This window comes from Myotis daubentonii, chromosome 15 (genome assembly GCF_963259705.1).
Source record: "Myotis daubentonii chromosome 15, mMyoDau2.1, whole genome shotgun sequence".
Lineage (NCBI taxonomy): Eukaryota > Metazoa > Chordata > Mammalia > Chiroptera > Vespertilionidae > Myotis > Myotis daubentonii.
In genome coordinates, this window is record NC_081854.1 from 12,282,066 (window position 1) to 12,306,709 (window position 24,644).

General features: G+C 52.4%; 1 protein-coding gene and 1 non-coding gene across 4 annotated transcripts; one reads left to right on the forward strand and one right to left on the reverse strand.

Annotated features, from left to right (window-relative positions):
• Positions 1-1,320: 1,320 nt before the first annotated feature.
• On the reverse strand, positions 1,321-19,932 carry CEACAM19 (CEA cell adhesion molecule 19). Of its 3 annotated transcripts, XM_059666210.1 has the most exons (7): positions 19,596-19,932; positions 16,762-17,130; positions 9,755-9,905; positions 5,606-5,652; positions 4,219-4,301; positions 3,521-3,619; positions 1,321-2,777 (listed from the first exon to the last, which is right to left on the reverse strand). In XM_059666210.1, exons 1-7 carry the CDS (start codon positions 19,648-19,650, stop codon positions 2,724-2,726), a joined length of 858 nt encoding a protein of 285 aa, XP_059522193.1. In that variant the 5' UTR covers positions 19,651-19,932; the 3' UTR covers positions 1,321-2,723. The 3 variants fall into 3 exon arrangements, with proteins under 3 accessions (XP_059522193.1, XP_059522196.1, XP_059522194.1); XM_059666213.1 differs by lacking the exon at positions 3,521-3,619 and having other exon boundaries at positions 1,325-2,777; positions 19,596-19,927; XM_059666211.1 differs by lacking the exons at positions 3,521-3,619; positions 4,219-4,301 and having other exon boundaries at positions 1,329-2,777; positions 19,596-19,927.
• LOC132217686 (small nucleolar RNA SNORA25) lies at positions 7,533-7,658 on the forward strand. Its single transcript, XR_009448961.1, has one exon. It is a non-coding gene; the product is annotated as a small nucleolar RNA SNORA25 (small nucleolar RNA).
• Positions 19,933-24,644: the final 4,712 nt, after the last annotated feature.

Sequence of the window (24,644 nt, forward strand, 5' to 3'; positions counted from 1 at the left end):
GCGCCGTGTTGGGCTCTGTCCACTGGCTCCTGAATGAATAGATGTGAACCAGAGCTCTCCTGATCCTGGTCACACCCACCTACCTGCCATGAGCAGGTAGCATGAGCAAGAAATAAGTCTTTGATGTTTTAGTCATGGAGATTGTGGGGGTTGTTTCTCCATTTGCAAAATGGGACTGTAATTGTCCCAGCCTCCCAAGGCCAATCTGAGAATTCAAAACATTCAGACGTGTAAAGGTACAGAGGCCAGGCTTTCTCACTGGAGCTATTGTTATCATTATTTTTATATTTAATTCTGGTTTCATAGTAATGAAGGGGGAAAAAAAAACAACACCACCTTTTGGTAACGCATTTCCTGGGGCTGTGGTAGGAGGAGCCTGTATTAGTCAACTATGGCTGCCATACAAAACACCACAGACCTGGTGGTTTAAACCACAAATTTTTTATTTTCTCACGGCTCTAGAGGCTGGAAGTGCACAGTCAAGGTGTCAGCAGGTGTGGTTTCTCCTTAGGCCACTCCTCTTGGCTTTCAGACAGCTGCCTCCTCATCGTACGAAACCAGTCCTGTTGGATTAGGGCCCCACCCTATAACCTCATTTAACTTTTTTCGCCTTCACATTTGATATATTTTAATGGACACATTACAGATACAAGACTCCCCTGTGTACACATCCACCCCATTTCCCTCCTAGCTCTCCAGAGGTGAAACAAGCCAGATTTTGGCGTTTTATCATTCTCATACATGTTTTTACATTTTAGTGTATGTGTACACATCGGTCTTTGTTCTGCGTGTTCAGAAAGGACAGTCTTGAATCGGGACGGATATCTTGGCTGCAGAGGCCTCCTCTGAGAAGCAGGCGGTCCCAGCCCCACACCTCAGGGTTCCAGAGCTGGGAAGACATCCCTGTAACTTTGGGCTGAAAAAACCAGCAGGGACTGCGGCTGAGTGACATGGAGGCTGCTGGAGACCCTGCAGTTCTTACATGGTCCAGCTTCCTCTGAGCTCCAGTGCTGGGTGGAGGCTCTCGGGGATCCAGAGACATACAGAGAGGAACTGGATTGTCTGGCATCAGGGCAGGAACTTGCGGTGGTTTGTACTCAGATGGGGTGCTGACAGGAGATCATTGTTTCTGTGGCAGAGGATATCTGAGTTTCCATCAGCGTGGACCACACTCTTTGCTCCACCCTGGTGACTCCCTGAGTCCTCACCCCATCCAATTTGCAGCCTCACCCAAGCTGTTTGAGCAGCTTTTCCATATGAATGGCCTTCCTAGCTCAGGCTCCAGACTTTTCTAAAATCTCTCAAACAAGCAGTAGCTGATATCAGTGTGCCCCAAACCTATCAATAAGAGGCCCAAGACCCCAAACTAGCACCAGCCTGTCTTGCTTCACAACTGGGCCTCACCTGGGCACCTCCAGGCCCAATATAAATAGCAGCCATCTGCAGATCTCTCTGTAGCTCCTGCCGGGTGGCCCCAGGCCGTGGCTGACTTTGCAACTCCTGGGAGGCCCCAGAGCCAGTGCACCCAGGGGACGGCTTCAGACCATACCAGATTACAACTCTACACATCCACAACTGACACACTCCCAATGACCTATTCTAGTTTCTTTTCTTAAAAATATACTTTTATTGATTTCAGAGAGGAAGGGAGAGGGAGAGAGAGAGAGAGAGAGAGAGAGAGAGAGAGAGAGAGAGAGAGAAACATCAATGATGAGAGAGAATCATTGATTGGCTGCCTGCTGCACACCCTATTGGGGATTGAGCCCGAAACCTGGGTATGTGCCCTTGACTGGAATCGAACCTGGGACCCTTCAGTCTGCAGGCCAAGGCTCTATCCACTGCGCCAAACCCGTCAGGGCTACGTTAGTTTTTTAGTTTCCCGACTCTCTCCCGTCAGAGTATCCCTCCAGGAGTGCATTTCCTCCACTTCATTCGCTGCCAAAGCTGCAGGATCTAGAACTGTGCACGGCCACACAGCCTGCTTATTGCTGGATGAATGAATGAGTGAATTAAGGGCCAGAGACTGGGCTCCCATTGGGAGTGGGGGTGCGGTGGGGTGGGGTAGAGAAGGGAGTCCTGCCCTGAGGGATTTGGTGAGATCCAGGTGGGGACAACAGGCAGAAGAGGGCCACAGGTTCTGAGAGATGGGTTTAGAGAGGGTGGGCTCTGCCTGAGAGGGGAGGGGTGAGGCAGCCAGAGTAACTGACCAGGACTGTCCTCTGGGCCACAGATCTGTGAGGCCAGCCCTCCCTGCATGTATGGTGGGGGGTTGCCTTGTCCCCAGGGGGAGGGGCTGGGAAGGCAACCAGGGAGGGGGCGGGGTGGGACGGGGGAAGGGGCAGCAGTGTTGTGGGCTGACAGTCAGTTGTGAGTCCCCCCAAGTGGGCGCCTGTGAGATCTGGCTGGAGGCAGGCCCAGACCGCCCTCCTCACCCCCAAATGCCCCAGTGGAGGAGGAGAGGGGAGGGAAGAGACTGCTTTTCCCAGCTCATGGCTTAGGTCAGGTTGCTGGGAGGACCAGATGAAGGGCGGGTGGCACACGCAGAGGTTGAGCGACAGGATGGGCCCTGCCCGGGTCCCCTGTCCCCGCTGGACACCTGCTGGGGTCTTGCTGTGTCTTCAGCAAGTCCACCCGTCAGCCCCACAGCCCTGCCGGCCTGGTCCTGCCCGGTCCCTGGGGCGGTCTGAGGCCTTTCCTCTCCCGCAGGCCTGGCTGGGACTCCTTCAGGGGGTTGGCACCAGCTGGCAGTAAGGGGCAGGGTCGGGGTTCAGCAGGTCCTGGGGAAAGAGAGAGGGGGGGTGTTGTGGGGGTGAGAGTCAGGGGAGTCAGAAGAACCAGCTCGGGACTGGGAGACACAGCGGAAAACACACCCAAACAGAGACTGGCAGCCTGAGATGGAGAGAGACTTAGAGACGGAGGCACGGGACAAGGCAGGAAAAGGGGCGGACAGGGCGACAGAGATGAAGGAAGGGAGAGACAGACACAGAGAAACAAGAGATGTGAGGAGTACAGAGAAAGAGTTAGGGAGAGAAAGATAAGAGGGGGGGGGGGGGGAGAGAGAGAGAGAGAGAGAGAGAGAGAGAGAGAGAGAGAGAGAGAAGGGGGTAGGGAGACACACACAGGGGTCTGCAGGCAGACTCAGGGGCACAGAGAGGGGGACAGAGACCCAGGGGCAGACAGGCGGGGCCTGAAGGGGCTGAGATCCAGGCCCAGGATTGGGCCTTGACCTGCTGTGTGACCCTGGGCGAGGCCCTTCCCTCTCTGGGCTGGTTTCCTCCTGTGACGCTCACAGCCTCGGACCCTGTGACCGAGGAGGGAACTGCAGCCTCAGGAGGGGAAGGGCCTGCCCAGAGGCTCCCCGGGGCTGTGACGGGCATCCCGGGGGCTGCAGACCCTGAGGAGAGCGGGGGGGGGGGGGGGGGGGGGGGCTGGTGGACAGCCCCGCCCAGCGGTCCTCCTGACCCTTCCGCTCCCAGCTCCATGGGGTCCCCGCCGCCCCGCCTGCCTCCCAGCCTCGCACCTGGTAGTGGTGGTCCTCCGGCACCTGCGGCGGGGGCGGGGGCTGCAGGGGAGGGAGCGGGGGCTGCAGGGGTGGGGGCTGCAGGGGCAGGGGCGGGGGCTGCAGGGGCGGGGGCTGCAGGGGCGGGGGCTGCAGGGGCAGGGGCGGGGGCTGCAGGGGCGGGGGCTGCAGGGGCGGGGGCTGCAGGGGTGGGGGCGGGGGCTGCAGGGGTGGGGGCTGCAGGGGCGGGGGTGGGGGCTGCAGGGGCAGGAGCGGAGGCTGCAAGGGAAGAACACAGGTGAGCCAGGCCCCCTCCCTCCCCCTCCCCCTGCCCCCTCTGCCCTGTGGTGTCATCCCCGCCCCCGTGGCCCCTCCCTGCCCTCAGTGCTCTCCTTTGGGAAATGGGTGTGAGGGCACCGCCTCAGGGGCAGCCTGACCATCACCCCCATACGCCCAGCCTCCCGCCAGCACCGGGGCTCCATGTTTTCAGTCTGAGCTTCTGAAGTTTCTCCACTTATTTACTGTCGTTCTTATTCCCCCCACCCCCACCCCCCGGGATACAGGGCGTCCATGCTCCGTGCGGGAAATAGAGGCCAGAGGGAAACGGAGCCCACGGGCTGCTTCCTTCCAGCCCCTTCTCTGGCCCTTAGACCAGGAGGGCGCTGGCGGGGAGGCGCCAGGGCGGGGTGGGCTCGGGCGGAAGGGCGGGTGGGGCTCACCGCGGAGGCGCTCAGGGACCCCGTGTCGCGGAGGGGGGACGCCAGGAGGCCCGGAGACCGCATGGCCTCATAGATGTTGTCACCTGAAGCAGAGGACGAGGGGAGGAACAGCTGACAGATGCCCGGGGCCCACGCCGGCTGCTGCTGGCACCCACTGATTCACTCAGCGGTCAGCTGTGCAAACCCCTCTTCTTGCCCAGCGCTCTGCCAGGGACACAGCAGTGAGGGAGGCAGCCGGGCTCACAGTCCGGTGGGAGTACAGAGCTGCCCCCGACAGGGGACGACCCCGAGTGGGCAGGGCTGGAGAGGGGGAGCCCAGATGGCTCCTGGAGGGGTGTCTGGAGGGCTTCCTGGAAGAGGGAACATCTGAGCCTGTCAGGGAAGGGAGAGCTGTGCCCAGGCCAGAGGGGTGCATGCAGTGGGAGACCCTGCCATGTTTGTTTGTTTTTTTAATCCTCCTCCTGCCTCCCCAGAATATGTTACATTGATTTTATTTTTAATTTTTTAAATTGATTTCAGAGAGGAAGGGAGAGGGAGAGAGAGAAACATCAATGATGAGAGAGAATCGCTGATTGGCTGCCTCCTGCATGCCCCACATTGGGGATTGAGCCCACAAGCGGGCATGTTACATCGATTTTAAAGAGAGGAAGGGAGGAAGAGAGAAACATCGATTATTGCCTCCCTTACACATCCTGACCGGGGATCCAGCCCAAAACCTAGGTATGCGTCTTGACCGGGAAGCGAACCTGCAGCCTTTGTATAGGACAACGCTCCCACCAACGGAGCCACCAGACCAGGGCAACTGCCATGTTTGAGGAACTATAATAGGTTTGTTCGGTCTGGATGTAGATATTTCTGTTTTGTTTTGCTTGTTTGTTTGAGGATGGGAATGTACCATGTGAGAGATGAAGCCAGGAAAGTCGGGGGGCGGGGGGCTGGTTTATGGGAGTCCTTGAGAGGCCTGTCAGGGAACCCGAACTTCATCCTACGGCACTGGGGAGCCATGGAAGGTCTTTGAGTCGAGTGACATGGTCAGAGTTTTAGAAGGACGCTGCCAGGAGTGAAGGCTGGCTGGAGGCGAGGAGCTGGGTGTGGGGATCTGGGAGGTGGAGCCTGAGGTGGGTTGTGGGTTGTGGCTGTTGGTGGCTGGGTGAGTGTGGTGCCTGGGGTCAGGGAGTGGCAGACACTGAGCAGAGGAGAAAAACAGGTTTGGGGTGAGTGCTGATGCCCTCAGAATCTGTGGGCTGAGCCTGGGGACCCCAGAGAGGTCTGGGGGGAAAATGTTTGGGAGGCCCCTAGTAGGGGAAGGCCAGGGGGGTTGTTGCTGGGGGAGAAGAGGAAGGAGGCAGGGGGCTGCCCGGGTCGCAGGACAGGGCCCCTGGCTTACCAGGGTTGTGACTGGGGCCCAGCTCCGGTTTCCCTGTGGTCGCCATCCTGGGGGCATGGGGAGGGAACCAGCATTAGTACAGCGACGTCCGGGGGTGGAGAGAGGCCCCGGGGAGCCGGAAAGCCCACCAGGCCCCAGAGAGCCATGTCCCTGCTTCAGAGTGAGCCAGGATGAGGCCTGTCCCTGTCCACGTCTCTTCTCCCATAATCCCCTGCCACACAGCCCTTCCTCAGTTCCCCCAGTCTCCACCTTATGCCAACGAGCAATGTTCCTCCGAAGTCACCATTTAAGCAGACTATCTAAGCAATTCTGCTCCATCCACCTGCTCATGATTTCCTTAATATTTCTCTTGAGGCTCTCTCTCTCTCTCTCTCTCTCTCTCTCTCTCTCTCTCTCTCTCTCCCCCCTAAGCTCCAAGAGCCCTTCTTTGGCCTCTGTAATTTACTTCCTGAGCCCATGCAGCCCAGCTGGCTCACTCTTTCTACCTCTGTGACTTTCTAAATAAACTTTCTCTTGCATTTGTAAACAAAATTTCTTTTTAAATGGGCTCATTTGAATACCCTTATTTAAAAAGTACACTTGGCCTCACTACCACAAATTTGTAAATGCGCTGAATAAGTATTTATGGGCCACCACCCATGAGCTGGGTACTGTTGAAGGCACTGGGGACACAGGCCAACAAAGACCCCTAGAGTGGACACACTAGCGGGGAGAGAGAGATAGAGATAGCATTGATCAGATGATTGATAGATAGATGATAGATAGAGAATCTGAATAAACAATCAGCAGTAGAGAGAAAAGTATTATGAAGGAAAATGCAGATGGAAGGGAGCAGAGGGTGGAAGGGGTGCACGCGTAGTTTCCATAGGGTGTCTGGGAGCCTCCCCCAGGAGGTAGCATTTGAGCAAAGGCCTGGACCAACCAAGGGGACCAGCTGTGCAGAAATCATGGGCAGAGAGTTCCAGGCAGAGGGAACAGTCTGTACAGAGGCCCGGAGGCAGGAGCGGGAACAGCAAAGGAACAGCAAGGAGAGGAGTGTGGCTGGGAGGAGGGACTGTGAGCGTGGGAAGAGGGGAGTTCCGGGAGATGAGGTGGGGGTTGGAGATTGATCAGGTCTTATGTCCACGGTGAGTGAAGATTATGGCCTTGACTTTGAGGGACCCCAGCTGACTGTTTAAAAAATCTATCTGTCTATCTATCTATCTATCTATCTATCTATCTATCTATCATCTATCTATCTATCTATCTATCATCTATCTATTTTATTGAAACTTATGTGGCCAGTGGGTAAAGCTGGCAATAAAACTACTGGTCCGCAATTAAGAGAGATAAATGGCTTGCACTGCTCCTCCCCAACAGAGGGTAGCTTAAATCCCCTGCTCAGGGAGACAGGTGGCTGAGCAAACTGACAGCAATTTACAGCAGATACAGGTCACCCCCCTACAGATAACATCTCGGCCTCAGCTGTATTTCAGCTCCAGACCCAGAAAAGCAGCAAAACCAGGTGGGCCACACCAGGACCAGCTGCCATGACGGACCGCCCCTGCCCTGACACTGCCCAGTCCGTGGAGACCAGGCCCCTGGAGGAGCAGACCTGGAAAAGTGATGAATGGTCTGCTGAAACCTCCCCGAGACTCCCCTGAAATTCCTGCTGCCAGAGAGAAATAAAAGCCTCAAGACAAAGGACTCAGCACCCTCTCCTTCCCAGGAGCATGCCGGTGCCGCCGGCTTCTTCCCCCGCAGGCCTGCATCTCCTCAACTCTAAGGGACCCCCTGAGGCTTGCAACCAGGGCAGCAATGGGCTGCAGCAGCTCATCCCAGACACCCCCCTGAGCCTGTCCCAAGGCCCCCAGCCCAGGCTCACTCCCCAGCCCTTTCTCGAGCCACTGCCCCCCACGTTAATAGACGTCCTCTAAATTCTCCTGAGAGGTCGTTTCAAAGAGAGCTCATGGGACCAAAACCAGGAGCTCTTCGCCTGGGACCCAAGATCGAAGTTCTCCACAGGATGCAATAGACACTCCACAGTGCTGTGTTTTCCTAAGAAGATAGAAGGTTTAGCTAATCATTTCAATGATGAGTGATGTGGCCAAGTAAAGAAATGTTTTTCGAGTTTAAAAAATAAAATTCACCCGGACTCGTGCTGTGAAACTTCTGCAGGGAGTCAAGCTCCCACACACTGGGCCCTAGGCCGGTGGTGCTCAGCCTGGGCTGCAATTAGAATCACCTGGGAATCCTTTTAAAATCCTGATTTCCGGGCCTCGCCCTCCGGGAATTCTGTTTCTTTGTTACTCATGTTGTGGCCCCACCCCATCACAAAGAAACAGAATTTCCCGAGGACGAGGCCCAGAAATCAGGATTTTAAAAAGATTCCCAGGTGATTCTAATTGCAGCCAAGGCTGAGAACCACTGGCCTAGGCAGACCCGCCCAGGGCCAGGCCCCCTGGGCTGTGTTCACCTAAAAATAAAAGGCCGCACCGAGAGGCAACAAGCTTTTATCTGAGGCCAAATTGCCAGGCAACGAGCTTTTATCTGAGATAAAAAAAGACGAGCCATTCAGGAAACAACTGGCTGAGGCAGAAGTCCACATCGCGCCCGGATTAGGAGGCGGATCTTGAGAAAGGGCAGGGATACAAGGACATCCATAGAAGGGGGCATTTCTGTGATTTCTGTGATTCCCTGCAGAGAAGGGAGCACAGTGATTTTCATTCTAAAAACTGCTTTAGGCGGCCAGCCTAGAGGTCGCCATCAGCCCGTAGTCATCGTTATAATACCGCCTCCTTGTTATTTTGCAAACAGCACTTTGGACACGATGCGGCTTTAATCCCAGGCCAGAGGTCACCTGGCGCTGTTTCACATCCAAAGCTTCGAGGGAGGAAATGTTCAAGGCGCCTTTTTCACCCAGCGCCCTCCCCCCTGCCCTCTGACGGCTGTCAGTCTGTCCTCTGTATCTATGAACCTGTTTCTATTTTGTTTGTTGCTCTGGCTACATTTTAAGGTGGTTCTGCTTATATTATTGTTATTTATTTTATTATTTTAAAAATATTTTTTTAATTGACTTCAGAGAGGAAGGGAGAGAGAGAGAGAGAAACATCAAGGATGAGAGAGAATCATTGATTGGCTGCCTCCTGCACACCCCCTACTGGTGGGGAGGGAATCGAGCCCCCAACCACCCACCATGTCACCCAAGGGCCAGGCATGTGCCCTTGGCCAAAATTGAATCTGGGACCCTTTAGTCTGCAGGCCGACGCTCTATCCACTGAGCCAAACCAGCTAGGGCAGCTTATATTATATTTTACAGCTCCTTCTCACCCCTACATAGAACGTATCAGAAGAAAGAAAAGTAAAATGATGAAGGTTAAGAAAGCACAGCACATAAGGAAGAGCTGCGGGAGAGAGAAGACTGCTCCGACCCCCTTCCCTCCCTCACCCCCCCGCCCCCCCGCCATGCAGAGGTAGGCAACATCTGGTGGCTTTGCCTGCCCACCACCCACTCCACTTCTTTGGCCATAGCTTCTGGCTTTCCTTTGGGGAGCCCCTCCCCACTCGAAGTCCGTTTGATCATGTGAAGCTGGGTCTATTTCCAGCTCCAGGGCTGCACGAAGAGCCCATGTTCGGCCAATTGGAGCATCCCAGCACCCGGCCACAGTGCCTGGCCCGTGCAAGGACCTGTGATTGAAGGCAGCCCTCTGGCTTCGTTGGAACTACCAGGAACAAGGTACGGTCCTTCCCCTGCAGCGGTGGAGCTGGTGGGGTCTAAACCTGGAGCCACCAGGGGCTTTCTGTCACACTGCAAGGTAAGAGCCTGCCTGGGAAGAAAGCACCATAGAGGGAAGCAGAGGTGAGAGATGCATGGAGGAGTTTCCTGACAAAATTGAGTCCCTGGATCCAGCCACACCTGAAGCTCATGCAGGACCAAAACACTTTCTAATTCTCTGTAAGCCAGTTTAAGCGGCGGGTTTTAGTCCCTGGCAAAGCAGAGCTCTGTCTAAGACAGGACAGAAAGATTCTGTCACCTCAGGAGTCCCAAGATTGGATGAGATTGTGAATGAGCCAGATGATGTGGCCTGTGGAAGAATCAATGAACGGGAGGGATTGAGCGGGGGCTGGGAGGAGACAGAAGGGACGCAGCGTGGCCTGGGGCCCCTGTACCTGTGCCTCTGGCCCCTCCAGCCTCTCGTCACCAGGAGGTAGGCAATGCTGCCGACGAGGAGGGACGCGGCGGCAAGAGACCCGATGAGGATGGCAGCCACGATCCCAGTGCTCACGGGCAGGTGTGCAACGGGCAGCTCCGTAAACTTTTCTGAGGAGAATGAGAGAGGTTATAGAGCACTGATGTGTCACTGCCACTTCCCGCCCCAGAGCTCTCTCCCACTTTTCAGACCTGAGTTCATTCCACTGCACATAAAACCCAACACATCACCTGGCCGGAGTGGCTCCGAAAGGCTGTGGGTTCGATTCCCCGTCAGGGCACGGATGAAAGGCAACCGATTGGTGTTTCTCTCTCACATCGATGTTTCTCTCTTTGGGGGACTACCGGGCACTCAACTTGAAGGGTTCTCGACCTCAGCATGCCAGATTTGGGACCCCCACCATGAGGACCCCCAGCCTGTAATCTCAAGTTGGACACTTATGTCCCAACCCTTGTTGGCAGCTGAGTTAATAGATTCTGAGATCAGAATACTGGGTTCTAGTCCCTGCCTCTTACTTGCTATGTTGAACGTGGGCAGATTGCTCAACCTTTCTGAGCCTCAGTTTTCCCATCTGAGAAATGGGGATAATAAGAATACCTACCTTATAGGGTTGTTGTGAAGATTGAATGAGGTTTTTTTTTTCTCTCTCTCTCTCTCTCTCACACACACACACTTCTCTCAATTCTCCAACAAAGTAGAGTCTATGCCATTGTACAGATGAGGCACAGAGAGGTGAACTGAACTCCCTGAGGGCTCACGGTAAGTGATCACACCTGGGCCACTGGAACTAATAGCCACTCTGTGTGGCTTCTAAAAGATGACTGAGTCCCGAGAGCGCTTGAATGGTGGGAATGAGCTATTTCAGGCTCAGAACAGGTAAAGACTGTTATTTCCAAATGGACGAGAGCAGTGGTCGGCAAACTGCGGCTCCAGAGCCACATGCGGCTCTTTGGCCCCTTGAGTGTGGCTCTTCCACAAAATACCAACTTTTGCGCATGGGCCATGAAGTTTCAATGTGCGCCCGCACGTGGTATTTTGTGGAAGAGCCACACTCAAGGGGCCAAAGAGCTGCATGTGGCTCGAGAGCCACAGTTTGCTGACCACTGGACTAGAGCCTCTTTCTCTCTCCATATACATACACATAAACACACACACACATATATATCTCCTATATAATAAAAGCCTAATATACAAATCGACCGAACGGCAGAACAATCGGTTGCTATGACACGCACTGACCACCAGGAGGCAGACGCTCAATGTAGGAGCTGCCCCCAGCTTGCAGGCCCCAGGGCAGCCAAGGCAGGTGCCAGTGGGGGCCCCCTGATCGCCCTGCCTGTCACCCCATAGAGGGAGGTGACTGGTGGGGGTGGGGTGGGGCTGGCGAGTGGGCAGCGACAGGCCGGCCAAGGCAGTTGCCAGCAGGGGTCCCCTGATCGCCCCGACAGTTGCCCCACAGCTCAGCCCTGATTGCCGGTCAGACCTAGGGGCCCTACTGGTGCACGAATTTTGTGCACCCAGGCCTCTAGTGTGTGTGTGTGTGTGTGTGTGTATACACACACAAACATACGTACATACATACATACATATTCAAATTAATAAATGTTTGCCTATTTCATCCATCTCCCTAAAAGTTTATTTGTTCACAGTGCTCAAAATACATTCTATTTTTTAAAATATATTTTTATTGATTTCATAGAGGAAGAAAGAGGGAGAGAGATAGAAACATCCATGAGGAGAGAGAATCATGGATCGGCTGCCTCCCGAAAGTCTTCCACCGGGGATTGAGCCCACAACCTGGGCATGTGCCCTTGACCGGAATTGAACCTGGGACCTTTCAGTTCACAGGCCGACACTCTATCCACTGAGCCAAACTAGCCAGGGCTCAAAACCCATTTTAAACTTTAATCTTGTCACTGGGGGGAAGGGGATAGCCTGTGTCCAGACTTGTCTGGTATCTGGGCATATTCAGTAGTAGTCTCCTTCCCAGGGAATTGGCTAAGTTAGACCCATTTTGCAGATGTACAAACCAAGGCCCAGAGGGTCACTTTGGGCAGAGGATAGAAAGCTGTCCCTTTTCCAGAAACTGCACCAGCAACTTTTGCACCTTCTAGCTTATCCAATCCCCACAACAGCCGGTAAAATTCAGTGGCTTCCCTGAGTGACTCAGGAGGTGGGGCAAGGCTGAGGCTGTGTTCTGGCTCAGGAGACCTCCCAGCGCCTGTCCTCCCGCCCCCTCACTAATTGCCCAATCTTCCCACAATATCCAGAGCCCCCTCGGCCAGGACCTGCTTGCTCTGCCACCTGCTGCCCAGTCCACCGATCCACTCTCATCACCCCCGACTCCCTTCCTCACTGTCTTGGTTGTCCAGCCTTTGCCATGCTGTTCCCTCTGCCTGGCATGCTCTTCCCCATGTGCTGTAACTCCTCCTCATTTTCCCATTCGCAGCTCTTCTGGAAGTGTTCTCGGATAACCCAGGCCAAGTAGACTGCTGATACAGCTTCTCTTCCTAGCTTACTTACTTAGTTATGCAATTAGTGTCTTTTTATTTTTATTTTTTTAAAATATATTTTATTGATTTTTTACAGAGAGGAAGGGAGAGAGATAGAGAGCTAGAAACATCGATGAGAGAGAAACATCGATCAGCTGCCTCCTGCACATCCCCCACTGGGGATGTGCCCGCAACCCAGGTACATGCCCTTGACCGGAATCGAACCTGGGACCTTTCAGTCCGCAGGCCGACGCTCTATCCACTGAGCCAAACCGGTTTTGGCCTCTTTTTAAAATATATATTTTTTTATTGATTTCAGGGAGGAAGGGAGAGAGATAGAGAGATAGAAACATCAATGATGAGAGAGAATCATTGATTGGCTGCCTCCTGCACGTCCCCCACTGGGGGTGATTGAGCCTGCAACCCAGGCATGTGCCCCTGGCTGGACTCGAATCTGGGACCCTTTAGTCCACAGGCTGATGCTCTATCCACTGAGCCAAACTGGCTAGGGCACAATTAGTGTCTTCATGTTGGGAGAATGGGCATGTGGGTGTCTCCCCAGCACCTCTACCATGCCACCGTTGTGGACAGGAGAATAGCAAGGTCATATCACAGAAGAGCCTATCGCTGCAATCAACTTTGGGAAAAATGGGCTTTTTTGGAGGGATTGACCCCAATCCCAGTTCTGCCTCGGGCCTCATTAACATATTCCAATCAGTATAGACCCACCCCTTGTCACAGTTGGTTGGATCAGGATGGGCAGCAGTCCAGATGGAAGCCAATCAGAACCCTTCATTGACTCGGCCTAAGTGATTGGTTCAGGCGGAGCCAGCCAGAGTGAGGGGAAGGGCTGTGGTTGGAGTCTGGGAACAGGACATCCCTTCTTCCCGGAGTCCTGGAGCTGTGAGGCCTGTGAACACGGGTCATTTTGCCACCAGGAAGGCATTACCCATGCCCCCTCCTTCCTTGGGAAGAGAACCTTGAGTTTTCGCTGGGCAGAAGCTTGCCGCAAATAGAGACATTTTCCAGCCTCGTGCGTGAACAGCTTATGCCTTAAAGCACCGTGTTGAGCAAACAAAACGCGACATTGCTTCTGACATAGAAACCCCGGGCAATTTCACATCCAGATTTCTGTGTCCACAATTCTCCACGTTATAAGGACACGGGTCCTCCTGGGTCGGAGCCCACCCTACTGGCCTCATATCACTTGGGCACCTCTGTGGAGACCCTATTTCCAAAGAGGGCCCCATTCTGAGGACTGCGGGTTGGGACAGCGCATCTTCCGGATGGAATTATGGGACCTAATTCCATACACAACACCGCCCGCCTGGCTGCCTGGCACCTGCAGAGCCCTTGAGCTGCTCTGGATTCTCCATCTGTCCCTTTGCTGCTTCCATCAGCCCGAAGCAGGGTCTGCCGCTGCAGCAAAAGCCCTGCCCGGTTCGCACGATGAGGCGTCCTCTTTTTAGAACTCGCTGCATTTTCTGCCGTTTATTATAGACAGTGAGCAAGCAGACAGGGAGCCTGTGAATCACTGTGTTTTCCAGAGTTGATTGGGACAGGACGCGCTTCTGTGATCCGGCCTTGCTCTTCTCTCCAGCGGGAGGCGCTGACACCCCGACCTGGAATGGGGGCCAATCTCGGTGACTCCCTTGTAATCCGAAGGATGAATGCAGCCAAGCCCTGGTTGGCTGGCGCGGTTGGTTGGAGCGTCGTCCTGTACCCCCAAAAGGTTGCGGCTTCAATTCCCGGTCAGGGCACATACCTAGGTTGTGGGTTCGGTCCCCCGTTGGGGTGTGTATAGGAGGCAACCCGTTGATGTTTCTCTCTCTCTCCCCACCTCTTTCTCTAAAATCAATAAACATGTCCTCAGGCAAGGATAAAAAAAAAAAAAGAATGCCGTGTAGGTGGCACGGTGTGACTTCCAAGGCGAGGTCAGGAGAGGCCCCCATTCCTGCCTTGGCCTGTTGGAACACTGACTCTCCAGGTGCTCTCTCTGCCTCAGGACCCGCGGCCACGCTGTTTTCAGGCCGCCTTGGGCCTGCGAATCCTTCGCCTCCAGAGACTCCCCTTCTTAGCTTCCTGTTCAGCCTCCCACGGTCAGGTGACCCAGGCTCTGATGCACCCGCGTGAGGCTAGGCTGCAGAAGCTAGAGACCTCGGCAGGGCCCCGGACCAGGCCTTTGATGGGGAGGACGAGGTGGACGTGCCCACGGACGTATAAATGCCACCAGGGCAGAGATCCAGTTCCTCTCACACAGCAGGTGGGCAATGGATGTTTGTTGAATGAATGAATGAATGAACGAACGAATGAATGAGTGCAGCTTTCCAGTGCCCCGCAGGCGGGCAGGCAGGCAGGCAGGCAGGCAGGCAGGCAGGCACAGTTTTGCTGAGGAATTTCTGGTTCCTGGCTCCCAGCCTGGAGGCCCCGTGAGCACCCAGGACTCTATTAAGCCTCTTTCTTTCTTTCTTTCTTTCTTTCTTTCTTTCTTTCTTTCTTTCTTTCTTTCTTTCTTTCTTTCTTTCTTTCTTTCTTTCTTTCAATATATTTTATTGATTTTTCACAGAGAGGAAGGGAGAGAGATAGAGAGTTAGAAACATCGATGAGAGGGAAACATTGATCAACTGCCTCCTGCACACTCCCTACTGGGGATGTGCACGAAACCCAGGTACATGCCCTTGACCGGAATCGAACCCGGGACCTCTCAGTCCACAGGCCGACGCTCTATCCACTGAGCCAAACCGGTTTCGGCATCTTCCTTTCTTTCTTTCTTTCTTTCTTTCTTTCTTTCTTTCTTTCTTTCTTTCTTTCTTTCTTTCTTTCTTTCTTTCTTTCTCTCTCTCTTTCTTCCTTCCTTCCTTCCTTCCTTCCTTCCTTCCTTCCTTCCTTCCTTCCTTCCTTCCTTCCTTCCTTCCTTTCTTCCTTCCTTCCTTTCGTGCTTTTGTTTGTTTGTTCTTTCTTTATTTTAGTCAACCCTCATCCAAGGATATTCTTCCATTGATATTTAGGAAGAGTAGAAGAGAGAGGGAAACACAGAGAAACGCATCGATTGGTTGCACAAGCCCCAACCAGGGCCCAGACTAGGGAGAAGCCTGCAACCAAGCATTGACCGGAATAGAACCCGGGACCCTTTGGTCCGCAGGCCGACGCTCTATCCACTGAGCCAAACCGGCCAGGGCATATTAAGCCCCTTTCTGCACAGGCCCACTGCGGGGGCTTCCCTTAGAGCCCAATCCCTGCATGATTAGGAGAGATAAAGCCTGCGAGTTACCCGGAATGCAGGGAGTGCACCCTGCCCTCTCCATCCCCCACCATGGAGGGGCTGAACTTGGGGCCACATGCCCCGGTTGCCAAGGTGACTGTCCCAGCTCTGTCCCTAATTCCCATGAATTCAGCCTCTGCCTTTTGCTTTGCTCTTCCTTTTCCATTGAGCTGCACCGCTCTGCTTCCCTACTCCCTGTGCTCAGTCAAGGCAGGTCCTGCCAGGCCCTGTTACTTCCTGTTCTCCATGGGACCGCTCTCTCCACGGGACCCCTCGGTGCTTCCTGGAGTCCCTGTGATAGAGAAAGCGCCGGTTGGCAGAGGCACCAGGGGATGGACTGGTCCCACCTGGAGCCTTGGCTCCCCTCCTCCCAGTGGTGTGGTCTTGGGCCCTCCCTGGGCCTCAGTTTGCCCCTCTGTAAAATGGGGTTCACCCCAGGGCTTCCCCAACAGGGTTTGTGTGGGAATGAAATGAGTTGAGGCCAGCAAAGTTCTGAGCTGGAGGTGCGTGGTATGGGGTTCGACTCTCAGTAAGGGGTGTGTAGAAGGCAGCCGATCAATGGTTCTCTCTCATCATTGATGCTTCTCTCTCTCATCTCCTCTCTGAAATCAATAAAAATGTATTTAATAAAAAGATCCATGCATTAAAAAAATAGCCTGCTGTATTTTGTCAATCACTTAATTAACGCACCCCTCGTGCCTTGGCAGGGCCAGACCAAATGATTTCGCGGGTCTTACATCGCCCTCGGGCCAGCCATTCCCCACCCCTGCCCTAGGGCATGTCTACAACAGTCCCTGGCCCGTAACAAGTGTCCAAGAAATGGTAGCCGTTGCTGTTGTCCACTACCCTGTCTCTTGTGTTTGGTCCAGAGTGGATTAATCAAAAAACACTTGATGTATGAACATGAAGACTGAGTGACATAGTGTATCCCTCTGGACCAGGCATACACTAGGTGCTCAATAAGTGTTTCATTAATGAGTGCATGTGAGGAGTGAGATGGTCCACTCGCCAGGCCTGTCTCTGTGTTTGTCATTCAATAGATATTTCATTAGCTAATGCATGCGGGGAGTAAATATCTTCGGAGCCTGGCACACAGGAAGTGCTCAATCAATGTGTGTGAAATAGAGGAAGTGTTTGCACCGGGCCCAGCACGTGGTAGCTGCTCAGGGTGCATGAGCCTTCCCACTTCCTCCCCCAGCACCCAACACTCACCGGTCACCTGGACCTCAGTCTTGGCCCGCATGGTCAACGAAGGGTTGATGTGGACCTCCACGTGGTAGGTGCCGCTGTCTCTGGGCTGGGCGTCACGCAGCAGCATGGAGCCATTGGGGAAGCCCACGATGTCTCGTTGCCCCATGGCGCTGCCGTCTCTCTGGGGCCGCTGTATGTCAGGGATGTAGGTGAACAGCCTTGTGCCACCATCTGTCTCCTTCCCCCGGTACCAGATGAAGTCTTGGAAGGTGTCCGGGATGCCCTGGACAGACAGGAGCACGTCCTGGTTCTTTTGAGGTTGCTCTGGAATCTTCTGGATGCGGAGGGCCGCCCAGGAGCCTTGGGGGACCCAGAGGGCCAGGACTGAGGCTGTGGGGAGTTTCAGGGAGGCCTGAGATCAGAGGTGTGTTGGGCAGGGACCATAGCATTCTCTGCACTGCAAGTCCTCATCTGAGGGTAAGAACTCTCTCTGAGTGCTGTTCTTTGGGGACAGTGCTGGAATTGATTAGTAATGTCTGCCCTGGGTTCAGGAGTGGAAACCTGGGTATGGATGCCACAGATTTGCCATTCCATTGGTCCAGATTGTTTTCTGCCCTGAGATGCTGTGTGGCCTGCTTGTAAGCACTGGGAGTCTCTGAATTCATTACTTCATTCATCTAACCCAAGCATGTCAAACTCGTGGCCCGCAATTGATGTTTTTGCAGCCCAGCCAATATAACTGTATGTAAGAAATGTTTTAATAAAAATTTTGTATCTTAATTTTTACAATATCCTGTTATACATCATCTATCTATATAAAAGGCTAATATGCTAAGTGTCCTTCCCACCTTCTGACTGGTTGCTATGATGTGCACTGACCACCAGGGGGCAGAATGCAGGAGCTGCTGTGATGCGCACAGAGAAATGGCCCCGTGGACCTGGCACCCACAAAGCAACACTCGGCTTCCCCCAAGTGGGACACAGGCCCCACCACCACCCTGGAGTGACAACCCACCAAATCACAGCCGATGCTGCCGAAATGGTGCAAAATGCAGCCCACAGCCCAGCCCAGCCCTGAATGGGTCGCTGTGGGTGCCGGGTAATGCCATCACGTAGCAATGCCCAGCTTCCTCTCTCTAGTGATGACTAGCCCCCTTGCAATTTCTTCCACCCAGGAACACAGGTGGAAACATTTCACACTGTAACCAAATGTCTGTGAAGCGTTTTCCCGTGCCTCATCTCATTTGATCCTCACAGAAGTCCTGGAGTAGGTAGATAGGAGACTCGGTGGAATCCTATTTTCTTTTCATTAGCCGGAAAACGGAGATTTAGAAAGCTTAGAAACTTGACCCGACTGAAAAGAAGTAAGAAATGGTGGACCTTGAAAATGACTTCAGGTTTTCTCACTGCTCAGAATATAGTCAAACACTCCTGCAGTTAAGTATTTCACCCTTTGTTCTCCCTACGTGATCTACAATAATAACCTGCTTCCTGTTGATATTTACTGCTGTGTTGCTGACAATTACCTGAAAGAGAAGTTGGGGTGCTTCACTGGGCTGGAAAAAGTTTAGCTACATCAGAAAGCAGGTCTAATTAAGCAAGTTTATTCTATATCTATGAAAGGCTAAGTTGATTTGCACATTGTGATACATATAAAGCTCTCATTGACGCCAATCGCACGCGTGTGTTTCAATGTCATTGTCGATAGTGAATTTGGTTGACACTTCTTTTATAGAGAAAGGGCGAATAGCAATATTAAAATATTTCTTCTAATTAATTTCCTTTCGATGTGCACGAATTTGTGCACTGGGCCACTAGTTATTAACAATGAACTACAACGTTCGCTAATGACTGATTACTACAATCATGTTGCATTCATCTCCCTTACCCACAGGCGCACCATTTCTCTCCACTAATACTAGCAGCGAATATTTTAGCAGCCGATTTCCACGTCATTAGTCTTGGACTGACTTGTTTGGTGTGCACAACAGGAAATATTTTGCTTTCGGAGAACAAGAGAAATAGGTTTATTGTGTTACACTTATTAATTGGTGCAGTTACTCAGTGTCTGGTAAGTTAATGTTCAAAACAAAATATTAATTTTTATTAAAATGTTCTATTCTTTTATGTTAACGATGACTCATTTATTTCAGCCCTTTGTATTCAGCATGTCTCTATTGAAATAAACCTACATTTCTATGAAAATTGAAGCTTTTGTTTTTTGTGTGGCCCACATACACTTAAACCTTGTTTATTTGGCCCATGTGAGCCTTTGAGTTTGACATGCTTGGTCTAACCCAGCGATGGCGAACCTTTTGAGCTTGGCGTGTCAGCATTTTGAAAAACCCTAACTTAACTCTGGTGCTGTGTCACATATAGAAAATTTTTGATATTTGCAACCATAGTAAAACAAAGACTTCTATTTTTGATATTTATTTTATATATTTAAATGCCATTTAACAAAGAAAAATCAACCAAAAAAATGAGTTCGCGTGTCACCTCTGACACGCGTGTCATAGGTTCGCCATCACTGGTAACCAATACTTATAAGCACATATATTATTTATGCTAAAATGCCAATTATACAGGATATGTCTAAAATTCTCTCGATATCTAGGCGCTGGGGATGCAGCAGGGAACTGGATACACAGATACATTCCTGCCCTCGTGGTCCTAATATTCTAGAAAATTCCGTAGATAAAGTGGTGATGGGTTGTGACTCTGCTCCTCCCCTTTTCTTCCTTCTCTGATACGTTCATCTTCCCTGATAGCTTTCCTTCTTCCAAGGGGAAACCCCACCCCGGGGCTGAGGCTCACCTGCTCGCCTGGGCGTTGGGGGCGCATTTCCTCCTTACCTGAGAGCAGGAGGCCCTGTGAGAAGTGGCACTGGGTCCCCGTGGGAACCTCCATCTTGGCGTCCTGTGGAGATGCCACCTGCTGGGCACCGAGGGGGCCGGAGGGCGGGCCCAGGCGGTCTGCAGGGGGCCAGCTCAGCGAGGACCCCGGGGGAGCCGCCGAGCCAGCCGGCACCCTGTCCTCAAGCCCCGGAGCTTCACCTGTGCTCCCTGCGATGAATGTGCAGACACTGGTTGGACCTGTTTCCAGCGACTGGGGAATTTGCTGGGGCTTCCCAGCACGCCTCCCTTGGTCCCTTCACTCTCGTTCCCACTCAACCTGACTGTCCGGAGCAGCAGCAGTAATTACAACGACAGTTGCAGTGGCCTCTGGTTGAGCAATGCCCCCTGTCCCCAGGCCTGACACACAGTACTGCCTCATTCTGCATCCGCCGTGAGTCACTTTTCCCATTTCAGAGATGAGGAAACTGAGGATAAGGAGGGTGGCAGGCCTACCGGAAGGGGGAGGTGGGATTTGATGTGTGGCTGGCTCATTCTAAAGCTCTTAGCATGGTTTTTCAAAAGCATTCATTCATTCATTCATTCATTCATCCCAACACACCTCCCTATGCCAGCTCCACGCTGGATGGTGCTGGGGACAGTGATGATTAGACAACTCCTGCCCTGCTCTCAGCCCACGGTGGGGCTCACATGTCTGCGTGTGTGGGGGACAGACACACCAGGTAAGGATGATGCAGAGTGATCAGCACTGGGATGGAGGAGCTCGGGGGCTGGGAGAACCCAAGGGGACGCTTCACTCAGCTCGAGGGGCAGGGAGGGCTTCCTGGAGGAGGGGACAGCGGAGATCTGGAGTAGGAGAAGGGGTGAGGCAGAGAGTGGGGTGGTGGGGGGGGGTGAGGTGAGTGTAAACAGCACAAGTGAGCTCGGAGGCTGCATGCCCTGAGGTGCTTTGAGGAAGCTGCTAAATCCTGGACAAGCTGGGGGCAGCCCCATGGGAGGGGGCGTGTGGCTGGAGAAGTGGGAGGGGTCAGTTATAGTTTTGAGCTCTGTTGGGACAGAGAGCCCAGGGTTGTGCTAATACCATATGGCTATTATAATATAAATTTAGCCCTGGAAGGTGTGGCTCGGTGGTTAGAGAATTGGCTCATACACCAAAGGGTTCCGGTTCCATTCCCTGTCAAGGGCTCATACCTGTGTTGCAGATTTGATCCTGGCCCCGGTTGGGGTTTGTGTGGGAGGCTAGCAATCGATGTGTCTCTTTCACATTGATGTTTCTCTCTTTCTCTCCCCCTCCCTCCCTTCCTTCCACTTTCTCTAAAAATCAATGGGAAAAAATATCCTTAGGTGAGAATTAACAACAACAAAACTACATATATATGTTTATTTATTAAAATTCGATGCCTTATAAAACTTAGTTCCCCCAAACCAGCCACTTTCAGGTGCTCAATAGCCCCACTTGACTCGAGGCTGTGACATTATACACAGAAGATATAAAACATTTCCATCATTGCCGTAGAAGTTCTATCAAACAGCGTTTGTCTAGGACAGCGGTTCTCAACCTGTGGGTCGCGACCCCTTTGGCGGTCGAACGACCCTTTCACAGGGATCGTCTAAGACCATCCTGCATATCAGATATTTACATTACAATTCATAACAGTAGCAACACTACAGTGATGAATTTGCAACGGAAATAATTTGATGGTTGGGTCACAACATGAGGAACTGCATTTAAAGGGCCAGAAGGTTGAGAACCGCTGGTCTAGGATTAAGGGGTGGAAAGGCTATGTGGAGGGGAGGGCAGTGCCAGGTGAGATTTCTGTGTTGCAGGAAGAGGGAACACTAAATTGGGAGGGGAGTGTGTCCCCTTGACACACATTAGACAGTAGGAGGTCAGAGCACCTTCCCTAATCCCCAGGTGGGAGTGAGAGAGAAATCTCGACTTTGAACCACCTGGAGGGGCGGTGTGGCCCCGGGGTGTCCAGGTGTCTGAACACAGACCCCAACGCGGCCCTGTTGCCATTGTAAGCAGTGCCCGGCTGTGCATAAGGCCATTTTTTTTCTGGATTTTCAGTTGCTGAATCTTCTCTCTCTGTCCCAAGAATGACTTTGGTTCCATTTCCAATTTTTTAAAAAAGAATAGATTTATTATAGAAACTTAGATTCAAAAAGAAGAGTAAAATTCATCCATCTTCCAATTAACCAGAGAGAAAGTCACCGCTAATATTCAGGGCTTCCGTCTCCTGTCCCGCAACCTTCATCCCCTTCTCTCCCCATCTCCTGATTGGTCCAAGCCTCTCAGGCGGTCCCCTGCTTCTGACCAGGGATTGGTTGAACAGTGGGCGCACTGGCCAATGAGACCTGAGGGGAGGCTGCTGGGGCAGCTCCCGCAGGGTGGGATCTCCTTCTCCAGGTCCAGATCTGGCTGCGATGCCTGGAATGCAGAGCTCTCTTGGCACCAGCCTGAGGATGATGCCAATATGTGGACGAAAACAACACACAGCAGAGGAGCAGACATGGCGTCTGGAAGAAAACCAGGCAACCCAGTGCCCTGTTTTTAATCCCAGCCAGGCTGGCGGGGGGGGGGGGGGGGGGGTGGGGGGGTGGGGGGTGGGGTGGTGGTGTGTGCTTTCTGCTATTGGTGCTCGAAGCATCCTGATCATTACCCTATATAATAAAAGCCTAATATGCAAATCGGCTGGATGGTGGAATGACCGGTTGGGGGCATGGGTGGGGGGGGGAGGCGGGAGGCCAGCATGTGGTGCCAGGCCAGCCAAGGTGGGTGCCAGCAGGTAGAGGGAGGGGATGGCTATCAGCAGCAGTGGTGGAGGGGCGATGGGGGGGGGGGCGCGGAGTTGGAGCTGCCCCCTGGTGGTCAGTGCGCTCCCACAGGGGCTCCCAGACTGTGGGAGGGTGCAGGTTGGGCTGAGGGGACCCCCTCCACCCCAAGTGCACAAATTTTCGTGCACCGGGCCTCTAGTATTTTTATATACTGACAAGGATTCTCTCATTGGATGAACTCAGCTCAGGATCCCCTGAACTTTTTTCTAACTAGGTTCTGACTTTTGGACTTCTGTGTTCATCTCTGCATTGTTCAAATTTCAGCAAGGGTCCTCCTAAGTCAGGTTAATGAGAACTTCCCACCCTCGACATCTGATCAGGTACCTCATCTGTGAACACCGCATCCATTTGGGGCCAAGGTTCAAGGTCTGGAGAAGGGGCTCCGCACAAACGGATACACTAGACAAGAAATATAAATTTAGAAGGCACGGGGAGCCAGGGGGAGACCTCACTATATTGGAGAGGCTCTCTGAATGCCCGGACCCATTAGCTTTTATTTACTAGAATACACATTTGCCTTTTAGCAAAGCAAACAGGCATATCAATGGTAAAGTTTGGTAAACAATAAAGGATTATCAGGTTAGAGGATTGCCTTCAGCCATTCAGCCAAAAGCAGGGCAATATTATGCTGATTTTCAGCCCTTGCTGAATATCAAAGTCCATTAGCCTTCCAGGGACTTCTCGCATAATTATGCTAACTACTTGTTGGTCTTAGCCTCCAGCACTCATCTTCCACCGTCCCCGGGGTAAAGTCTGATCACTCTGGCCTGCTAGGCCCGTTTACCCAGAATCCTCTCTTACGCATGATGGTCCCTCTCAGTAATTTTCTATCCACTGCCCCACCTGTTCCTAGGCTCCAGATTCCCATTTGCTCATGCTGTACTTGGAGTTGAGCCCAATCTCTCTCTACAGCAAAACCCCATGGCAGCGGTGCCCATGCCTACCGCCATGGGCCCCTCCCCTTACCATGCATTAGCAAGTGTCATTGTACTACAGTGGAGCCTTGACTTACGAGTTTAATGCGTTCCGTGACGGAGCTCGTAACTCAAATTACTCGTATGTCAAATCAAAGACTGAACGAGTGAGACACATGATGCTGGGCTGATGTTGTGGCGTTCACTGTGGCGTTTGCTGCGCCAACTAGTGGTGGGGTATCTGAAGCTGGCTCGTAACCCGAATTTTAGCTTGCAACTCAAAGTAAAAAAATCGGCCGAGAGACTGCTCATATCTCGAGAAACTCGTTAGTTGGGACACTCGTAAGTCAAGGCCCCCTGTAGTTTTTAACAGTTAGAATATATTTTTTAATATACTTTATTGATTTTTTACAGAGAAGAAGGGAGAGGGATAGAGAGTTAGAAACATCAATGAGAGAAATCGATCAGCTGCCTCCTGCACGCCCCTTACGGGGGATGTGCCCCCAACCAAGGTACATGCCCTTGACTGGAATCGAACCTGGGACCCTTTAGTCCACAGGCTGACGCTCTATCCATTGAGCCAAACCGGTTCGGCAGGAATATTTTTTCTTTAACAATTCACCCATCTTTCCCTTCATGAATTCAGTTGGTTCCTGAAAATTCTGCCAGGAAGAGTGGGGAAATGCAAAACATTTTCTATGAGAATTTTAATTTTTTTTTGTTTTTTTTTTATTGTGGCAAAACACACAGGAAACTTACCATTGTAACCACTTTAGGTGCGCAATTCAGTGGCATTTAGCATATTCACAATGTTGTGCAACCATCACCACTGTCGATTTCCAGAACGTTTCTATCTCACCCAAAGCAAACCTTGGACCCATTAAGCAGTCACTCCCCGTCCCCCCCTTCCCCAGGCCCTGGCAACCACTAATCTCTTTTCTGTCTCCGTGGATTTGCCACTGTTGGACATTTCACATGAATGGGATCCTACAATAAGAGGCCTTGGGGTCTGGCTTCTTTCACGCACATCATGTTCTCAGGTTCCTCCATGTTGCAGCATGAATCAGTGCTTTGCTTTTGTGGCTGCGTTGTATTGCATTGTGTGGCTGTACCACATTTTGTGTCTCCGTTGATCCACGGATGGACATTTGGCGACTGTGAAGAGTGCTTCTATGAGCATTTGTGAACAAGTTTTTGTTTGGGGACCTGTTCCCAATCCTAGGAGTGGTATTCTTGGGTTACTTCATTGTTTTTTGTTTGTTTGTTTGTTTTTGTTTGTTTGTTTTGTTTTTTAAAT

What these genes read in the sequence shown, in the direction of transcription:
- CEACAM19 (XM_059666210.1), bottom strand. Translation starts at nt 19,650, where the DNA reads ATGGAGGTTCCCACGGGGACCCAGTGCCACTTCTCACAGGGCCTCCTG. An exon ending in TGGAGGGGCCAGAGGCACAG is followed by an intron (nt 5,653 to 9,754) that starts GTACAGGGGCCC and finishes CCATGCCCCCAG; the next exon opens with GATGGCGACCACAGGGAAAC. An exon ending in CGGAGGACCACCACTACCAG is followed by an intron (nt 2,778 to 3,520) that starts GTGCGAGGCTGG and finishes CTCTTTCCCCAG; the next exon opens with GACCTGCTGAACCCCGACCC.